General features: G+C 45.6%; 1 protein-coding gene across 1 annotated transcript in view; it reads right to left on the minus strand.

Moving 5' to 3' along the window:
* LOC311322585 (splicing regulator ARVCF-like) overlaps nucleotides 1–5248 on the minus strand; it is a gene marked incomplete at both ends in the record, with an annotated part of 18539 nt that extends 13291 nt beyond the window's left edge. The window contains 2 exons of the mRNA XM_084454672.1: nucleotides 3–179; nucleotides 5228–5248. Of these exons, the coding sequence (XP_084310798.1) occupies nucleotides 3–179; nucleotides 5228–5248 (198 nt within the window). The remainder of the gene's footprint in view (nucleotides 1–2; nucleotides 180–5227) is intronic.
* Nucleotides 5249–10000: the final 4752 nt, after the last annotated feature.

The following is a 10000-nucleotide window of genomic DNA, read 5'->3' on the forward strand; positions in this document are numbered from 1 at the left end:
ACCTCTGTGTCAGTTTGTTGTGCCGTGTCTGTCTCTGTGGAGCTGTCATTGGTGGAGGTTATAATGGAGGTGTTGGAAGTGGGCGTGTCCAGGTCATCGTTGGTGGTCAGCGGCTCCGCAGACGGATCTTTAGGCTCCTGGCTCAAAGCCAGGGAAGAGGGGCCCTCAGAGCTCTGCTCCTACATACCACACACACACACACACACACACACACCATGAAGGCAGTTAGACACATACTGTAGCAACAGACAAAAGATTTGTGATATTGAAAATATGATGAATGTTTGATGTGAAGAATACTGATGTGAAGTGATACTGAAAAGACGTATGATATTGAAAATATGATGAATGTCTGATGTGAAGCATTAGCTAGTGGGGATCCTTTTAAACAAATAAAATAAATAAATAAACATACAGCCACACTAATATTGCGACTGAGACAGAGAGAAAGGAAAGAGAAGAGAGAGAGAGACAGAGAGAGACAGACAGTGAGAACCAGAGAGATGAACAGGTGACAGGACAGGTATTATCTAAATGTGAGAGCTGTTTAATTAAGTAGTGTTTCTGAGATCTCTCCCAGGACCCACGTGCTCTGCTGGATAATCTGCTGGCATTTTGCTGACCTTCCACTCCCCCTGCTGCCCATTCACCATTCTTTATTTTGAAGCCCTTTTTTGTGCGTGGCAGGCCAGCTGCGCAGCTAGTATAGCGTTTGTCGGGTTATCACTCCGTCCCTCCCTTACTTACTCCCGACAATGTTGGCCTGCATCTCTCTGTTGGCACCACAAGAGGCAGTAGTCCCAGCACACCAAAATCAAGAAGGACACCAAAATCAAGAAGGACACCAAAATCAATCCGCTGATCTCCACTGCACAAGTAGAGTAGTGGTTAGAGCATTGGACTCCCACCCGGGAGACTGGGGTTGTAGACCCGGTGGGGATGATTTTATGGGACTATACCCCAAACCTCCACACGTTCATCCTTTCACTCCAAGCTTTTTTACTCTTACCTAAATTCCACAAGTAGAGTAGTGGTCAGAGCATTGGACTCCCACACGGGACATTCTCAGAGATTACCATCTATGCTGAGCGAAACTCCTCTAGTCGATATGTAGCTAAACAAACGCTGTTGTTTACGTTTTGGAAATGATGTGTCCAGGCGACAAGACCTATCTTAATTTATCAGACATTATTTCATGTCATTTCAATTCACAGCTATTTCAGTGGCATGACTAGCTTCTGTCCTACCAGTCCTGAACAGAAACAAGCCAGCCACGTACATAAGCCAGGCTGGGCCTGGCCTGGTCCAAACACTCACCTTACTTGGGTATTCACACACAATTGTCTTTTTGTGTTTGGAAAGCCCAAAAATAGGACTTTTCTGAGCGTGGCTGTTCCATTGTTAAGATTAAATGAGAATAGTCTGATTAAGTGTTCATTTGAGCAATGTCCTGTCTTTAATCAATATGGCCCAGCTGCTTGCCGGAGACACAGTGGGTACTTTAGTGATGATTTATATGTTCATTTACTTCAAGAAACGAACTTTTCCCCGCCTTCCCTCAGAAGAATATCTTCCACAAACCAGAGTTTATTAATTATTCAGTAGCAACATTCTGAAGAGACTAGACTAAAGTTTCTTTTTTTTAAACGTCATTCTGTTATTTTGAAGGTCATTTTCATTATTCTAATGCCAACAAATTTGGACAAATGAGATGTAGGGAGGTTGTATTTGTTGTTCCAACTGTTAACATGATACAGTTCTACTTTACTATCCTCATTTGTTTTTCCCCAGGGCCATGTCAGTGCACAGTCTGTGGAGGTTGTGCCAAGTTTTCCCCCAGAAAAGCCATCCCACTCTAAATGATAATGCGTTGTCCGCAATGAATCATGGACTACAGTAATAATCTGCATTTGAGTTAGCCGGTCCTCAGACAAGATGATTACCTGAGCTGCATCGAAACCTATGAAGCAGAGATTCATAATTTCATGAGGTTCACCTGATGCTGTCAAAGCAGCATTTAAGGTGTGGGAGGGGCTTAGGGAGGGGCGTGGGGAGGGGGGTTGCCCCTGGGCCTGGGACCCTGGGATTCCGGAGGGAAGGGATTTTCTTTAGTGATATGAGCTTTTAAATGTAGTTTAGTTTATGGTGGATAGCCTGATAACATATCCAGTGGAATTGGTTTGAGCACTGATACGATGTCACCTTTAAAGCATTAGCCTACTGTACCATACCTTCAATCTCAATGGCCAAAAGCCTTTTCTCCGACGTGGCTTCACTTGCACATCCACATGTAAAAACACAAAAAAAAAAAAAATGTGTACGGAAATAACACATACTGTATCCACTAGCCTTGCTTCACGATCCTGATCACATGATCTCTCATCCTGATCACGTGATCTCTCATCCTGATCACATGATCTCTCATCCTGATCACGTGATCTCTCCTCCTGATCATGTGATCTCTCGTCCTGATCATGTGATATCTCATCCTGATCATGTGATCTCTCATCCTGATCATGTGATATCTCATCCTGATCATGTGATCTCTCATCCTAAACATGTGATCTCTCATCCTGATCACGTGATCTCTCCATGATAGAGAAAGTATAGAGAGATCACGTGAACAGGATGCGAGATCACATGATCAGCACCGTGAAGCCAGGCTAGTGGATACTGTATGTGCTATTTACTGCAAAAAAAGTGTTTTTTATATAAAAGGTGGGAGAAAAGGTTTTATCGTTCGAAAACTGTCCACTTCGGTGAGTAACCCGGGGATGCAGCCAAGACTAGCGTCCTGGATCAGGGCTATGCAGCGGCCATCTGAGTGTCCTGCCATGTCTCTCACGCTTTGAAAGTAGGCTATGTCTCAACTGCTTTGATTTTGCGTGAGAAAAATTTAGCAATGTGAGGCCTGTAGTTAACCATGCAGGCGTGTTAATGTGTTTGTTGTTAAATGGTAAATGGACTGCACTTATATAGCGCTTTTCCATTAGCAGCACTCAAAGCACTTTACAATGGCCTCTCATTCACCCATTCACACACACATTCACACACCAATGGCGGTAGCTGCCATGCAAGGTGCTAACCTGCTCATTGGGAGCAATTTGGGGTTAGGTGTCTTGCTCAAGGACACTTCGACATGTGGACAGTCAGAGCTGGGATTCGAACCACTGACCCTTCGATCACTGAACGTCCGGCTCTACCAACTGAGCTACAGCCGCCCCGATAACGTCAAAATCTAGTGGGTTATTTCGCACCATAACGCAATAATAGTGCTTTTTGGCTTGTCCACCACACACAAGCCTGTATAATAGCCTATGTATAGCCTAGGGCCCTGTCACCTGTTGTGCGTTCTGCCCCTGGGCCCGGCTTGAACTTGTACTGCCACTGAGGAACCCAGATCTTCTCATCAAATTAGTCTAACTGAGAGAGCTTTCTGTCCTACCGTATGTCTGTCTGTCTGAGAACAGATCGGAACATAACATGACATCGTCACGGATAGATGGGTAGAGAGAAATTCATTTTATCGGCAGGCCTGTGCACAATTCCCAGCAGGCCGAGCCGAGTCTGGAGCAGAACAGCTCTCTCATTAACATGATTGGAGAGACACACAGCTTCTGTCTTCCAAACACAATACGGTACATGAGAGCTCTCATCTCCATGCAAATAGGAGTTTCAGAGGGAGGGAGAGATGAAAGAAGCCGTGGTGGCCACACAGGAGACCCCGGCCGAGGGGAGGCTGCACCTCCTGTCTGGCCTCCTCCAGCTCGCTAGGGATGAATTATAATAGCTACAGTAGTGGTACAGTAAGGAGCCAGTCGTGAATGAACGGCTGGTCAGGAGGAAACAGCAGGGTGCGTATGGGGCTCTTGAAGGAGAAGGGGAGATCTTTGGGCGAGCTGAGGGAGCCAGGACTTCTCTGTGTTCCTCTTCACCTCCTCACTCAGGGTGCCCCGTCCAGCCACGAAACACAACAAGCGCTCTCACCTTGTCAGCTCAACCAAACACCGTCAGCCTCTCGCGCTGCCCGCGTGACGGCTTACAAATGAGATGCAGCAGCAACATTTTGGAGGCGGTGAAGCGGGAGACAGAGTGAAACGATTAGCTTCTTGTTCCAGTCAACTCTGCGATCAAGACTGAACGAGACACATTATTCCGGAGAGCCTCACGGCTTGATCCACTCAGCGGATCCAGGTTCGGTTCCCCAGTCAACGGCACCACAGACACTTTTGATCCCTGTCATAACCTCATGATGGATGGATAACGCACAAGTAGAAAACGTTACAAAATGCACGCCCTCTAATGCAGGGATAGCGAAGTCTGTATCTGGGGAAGAACAGCAATTTTGTAAATTACCGGTGATAAGATCAAATTTGCATGAATAGTCAATTTGTCTTCATAAAATCTTTAGATGAGTAAAAGTAGCTGTGACTTCACAGGACGACACAGAACGACTGCGACGCTGGAGCCAGACAACACCGCGCGCCAGACTGTCACAGACCTCTCAATCTGCAACATTAGAGAAAATCAAGGTGGGTCATTCATAGTCCCATGGTCTCTGCTTGTCAGACAAGAACAAACTGGGTTTTTTTACGCAGAAAGGCTCAAGCTTAAACAACACACCAACGTTATTTCTCAGTCCACGGCTTCTTGATCACTGTATAGTAGCTATTACAGCACAATCTGCAACATCCTATTCATTTCAGTGCCAACACATAATTTGCACTGAAAACGAGGACACCGCTCTCGCTAATGATGTGTGTGTTCATGATCATGGTGCACACACAGTTAAACACTGCATTGTGGTATGAATGTGCCTGTTTAACTCACTGTGGCTGTGGTGGTTTTGTGTGAGAGAGCACAGTATGCAGCATTATATTCCACTGGGGTGGCTGCTCTCAACCTTTTCTCCGCTATCATGATGAACGCACACTCCATAGGTCTGCAGTATACACACACGCGCACACACACACACACACACACACACACACACACACACACACACACACACACACTTGACAGAGATGCTAATAGCATGTGCCGCTGCACACAACACAAGGAGACTGCAGCAAACAGAAGAGAAAATCATTTCTCCCCCCCCCCCCTCACCCTGAATGAGAGTGTGTCCTGAACGCACAGCTGTTGAAACGGCGCCGAGTCCCTGAAGGGACGCATGACAGAAGAGGATAGAGGGAGGACACAGACAGAGTAAACACTCAACACTCACCTCTTTCACCTCAGCAGGCATCGCTGAATCCGTGTGATTAGCACCTCCGCAGATGATGGAGTCTCCGACGAGAGACGAGAAAACGCCGCCCGCTGTTCCCAGAACGCTTTTTTTTTCCGCCTTCACTTTCCCTGCGAACGTGGAGGCAGTTCAGACATGAGCAGCCATCCTTCCTCTGGGGCTCTCTCTAGCGCACGTACGCACGCGCGCACACACACACACGCCACTCACACACACACACACACACACGCTTATGCAGGCACACAGGCTCTCACACATTCAGTGAGCCCAGATGAATGCTGCACTCTCCCTCGTGAAAGAGGTGCTGAATCAACAACTAAAAAGCAGTCAGCCTCATCACAACACACACTCTCTCTGCTGTCATAGTAACGGTGGCAGCGAGATGCCGGTTGGATCAAAGTGAGAAAAAAACGAGAGGAAGAGGAGAACGGGTGAGCAGGTGAGAAACCATGCTCTCTCTCTATATCTCTCTATCTCTCTCTATCTCTCTCTCTCCATCTATCTATCTATCTATCTATCTATCTATCTATCTATCTATCTATCTATCTATCTATCTCTATCTCTCTTTGATCTATCTCTCTCTATCTCTATCTCTCTCTATCTATATCTCTCTCCATCTATCTATCTCTCTATCTATCTCTATCTCTCTATATCTCTATATCACTCTCTCTCGATCTATCTCTCTCTCTCTCTCTATCTGTCTATCTCTCTAACTATCTCTCTCTATCTATCTATCTCTCTCTCTATCTATCTATCTCTATCTCTCTATCTCTCTCTCTATCTATCTCTCTCTATCTATCTCTCTCTCTATATCTCTCTCTATCTACCTCTCTCTATCTATCTATCTCTATCTATCTCTCTCTATCTATCTCTCTCTTCCCGCTGTTTTCCCAGGCAGTGTGACATACTGACAAGCACACACGCACACACACACACACACACACACACACACACACAGGAGGAATGGAGGGATAGAAGGATGGAGGGGAGAAACACTCTCTCTGTCTCTCTCCCTCTGCCTCTCTCTCTGTGTCTCTCTGTCTCTCTCTGTCTCTCTCTGTGTCACTGTCTCTCTCTGTCTCTGTCTCTCTGTCTCTCTGTCTCTCTGTCTTTCTCTGTCTCTCTGTCTCTCTCTCTCTCTCTCTGTCTCTCTCTCTCTCTCTCTCTCTCTGTCTCTCTCTCTCTCTCTCTCTCTCTCTCTCTCTCTCTCTGTGAAGCAGGCAGAAGCCACCCCACACTCCACTATAACAGCTTCAGGTCACTCAAGACAAGTGGTAGTCTCTCTCTTTAAATATCAAACAATTTTCTAAAAACTTAAAATCGTTAAAATTATTCCCTCCACTCTGTGTACTGTCAGCCCCCCCTCCACACACACACACACACACACACACACACACACACACACACACACACACACACACACACACACACACACACACACACACCCATGTGATTCATACCACTAATGGCACCCTGTGTGAGTCGCTGATTACTAAAAACAGACCCGGGGAAATGAGACATAAACATCAGACTAATGACGGTCCTGGGGATTATGTGGGCTGTAAGTATGCTCAAACTAATTTGTTCGAACTGTCTATAAACATTTACATTTAGAAATTGCCAGAGCCCATGCATACACAGAAGACTACACAGAAAACAATGATTACAGCTCAAGAATAATGAGGAACATGCCTCTAGTCCTACACAACCCAACGGGTCCACCCTCCACACAAATATGTACAGTACAGAACAGAGGTCAATAGTCCAGCGCAGTACAATACAGTGTGCAAGACAGTATTATAAAATGGTTAATGGCTCAAAATCCTACACATTCTGTCCTGCTCAGCACAACATTCCTCTACATGCGCTACATTCCCACAGACCCCCATCACAGAGACACAGTCAATGCAGCCCTTTCATCCCCCCTAAATCCCACCCCCGCCCACCACTGTGAAACTGGGATGGAGCAACGCTAATTCATTAGTGGGTGTGTGTGTTGGGAGGGGGGGGGGGGGTGATTGCTATCTGTATGAGAAAGGCCAACAGTTAATATCTAAAGACGATTGAGACCAGAACCGATTCCTCAGTCCCTGGAAATGCCATGGAAGGTCAATATATAGCCGACTAGACTGGAAATGGTCTGTACCGTTGCTTGTCTTGATATTAATTTATTCAGCCGATACGGTACATTAATCAAAAAGAATAGTGTTGGGCGCGGTGCTAGGGGACTGAGGCACAGCAGAGGTACATCAGAACAGAGCTAAGCAGAACCCAGGAAGAGCAGAATCTACAGGAAAACAGGCGAAGCTATTCCAGAGCACAGTAGAGGGATCGCAGAGGAAGACATCCTGGGAGTCGTTCCTCTCTGTGTTGATGATCTATCACCTCCCGTTCCCGCGCGGTGGCACCTGCACAGTTAGGAGAACAGTACAGCAGTATCAGCCAGATCAGGCTAGCCCCCAGAACAGCCCTCTCTCTAGCAGCCCAGTGGAAGTCTGTGGATAACACCGATAACCCTCCCTGAATCGTAATGAATGTATATTATGTACAACATCACCGCCCCCAGGGACACTCGACCCTGGCTGTGATTTATACAGCTCCTTCCTGTCAAGTGTCACCACAGGAAGTGCTTCATCATATATAGCTGAGAGAGGAAACTAAATGTGTGAGTGGCACTGCGGCTGGAAAGCTGGGAAATCAGGCCAACATTGATGGCCCTGCTATAGGAAACAGTATCAATTACTATAGGTGCGTGTGTGTGTGTGTGTGTGTGTGGAGGGGGGGGGGGGGGGGGTTGTGTGCCAGTGTGACACAATACTTTCACTTGGTGCATTACAAACAAGGACAGAAGAAGAGCAAACAAGATGAAGGGAGACATGAATGAAGACAGAGCTCCAGCGAGCGGGAAGCCGTTGAGGACGAGCCTTACGAGTCCCAGATGGATCCTGAGGCTAAAATCAACAAACAAGTCATTCAGAGGCATTAGGGTCTAAACGGCCCGTAGAGCTCACAGCTCTGTCACCAGAGCCTCTAAACTGCTCTGCACTTAGCACCACACTGAAATTACACACTATAATACACTTAGCACCACACTGAAATTACACACTATAATACAGGATTTTTGCCCATAGCTATCCTCAAACAGGAAATACCTTCTACGAAAAAGCACAATCTTTGATATTGATGAAATTCAGTGGCTGATAAGAAGAATAACAGAGCCATTTGCTTTTACCAATATTAGCTGCTCAGACAGAAGCATATTGTAATATGGTGAGGGATGGTGTCTGTTTTGACACCCAGATTTGCATATCACAGAGCATATTCCATACGTCCAACGCACTGCAAAGCCCCTCCACAGTCGTCTCCCTCTTCATTACCATGTTACCCCAGGCTAGCGCGGGCAGGGGGGAGGGAGGGAGACGGAGGGGGGGCTTCGAGAGAGATGGAGAGAGGTTGAAAGACATAAAGAGAGAGGAAGGAAAGAGGAAGGAGAGATGGAAAGGTTGAGGAAGAGAGAAAGAGATTGATGGCGATGAAAATGGATGATTAAATAGATCAAACTAGTAGGTGAAAATATTTTAAATAGGCCATAACTAAGACATACACGTCATACAGAAAGATTAATATTTGATCAATGGCTTCTATAGTCATTCCATTGCTGACTTCACACAGCTAGAGCTGGATCTCAGAGGACCTACCTAAGTGTGAATTTTGATCAGGCACAGTACAAGAGCAATCCTTTAATGAAGGGGGTTAATAAGGGCATGGTTTTACAAATGGATTGGTCAGACTGGAATGAGACATTGTACAAAGGTATATATCATTTGTAGCCAGGCTGTTGCAAGCCAAGGGGAATATTTATTCTAGTGCCTTGTGCACGATACAGACTGTATAACCTGCTACTGATGCTCTCAATCTCTCACTGCAGCACCAGCTGACCCTACAACATTGATTACTATCTGTGGCTATGGCAACAACCAGTTCCCAGAAACACCCCAGCTACAGTGCTACTGTACCACAGCTAATTAATTATATATATATATATATATATATATATATATATATATATATAATTATTTAGCATTAGAGAGTACGCTTGTGCTTTACCGCAGTTGTAAGCCTGTACTTGAACTTGAGAGGCATCACACTTAGCGCACCTTCCAAGAATATCCAATGGATGGCGCCAAATTCAACATGCCACACTGTTCTCTAAAGAGTGTATCGGAGTGCTCATTTGTATGATTGTGCCTAAGCAATGTATAGCCTAAACTTATTCAGTTCAATAGCAAACGTGGTTAGCGGTGTGAAATGACCCAAAGTCACTCAAATTCCAATCAAATGAAAACAGGAACAAAATGCACAAAAAGAAACAGAACACTTTTATTTATCCAAACGACTACAAAATGTTATTAAATCAGGATTTTCGCATAGACAAATTAAATATGGCGTCACATCATGTCACAGGAGCATTATCAAAAAGAAAAAAATGAACATTTAAACAAACAATAAGTCGTCTCCATTTTATAACAGCCCCATCTTTATTTTTTATTAGCCCCCCCCCCCTCTGAGCTCGTTGATCCCTCTGAACGAGGAGGCACAACTGTCCTGAGAACCACCTGTGTGGATGGAGAAGCATCACCTTATTCACTGAACATCACTGTGTTCCCTATTCAACAAAGAGGTCCAAGTGCAGGAACGTTCACGGCAGGAAGAAGACAAGAAACCGTGTTCCTGGACCGGGCTGCTTATTGA

Source organism: Borostomias antarcticus (genome assembly GCF_949987555.1).
Source record: "Borostomias antarcticus genome assembly, chromosome: 2".
Lineage (NCBI taxonomy): Eukaryota > Metazoa > Chordata > Actinopteri > Stomiiformes > Stomiidae > Borostomias > Borostomias antarcticus.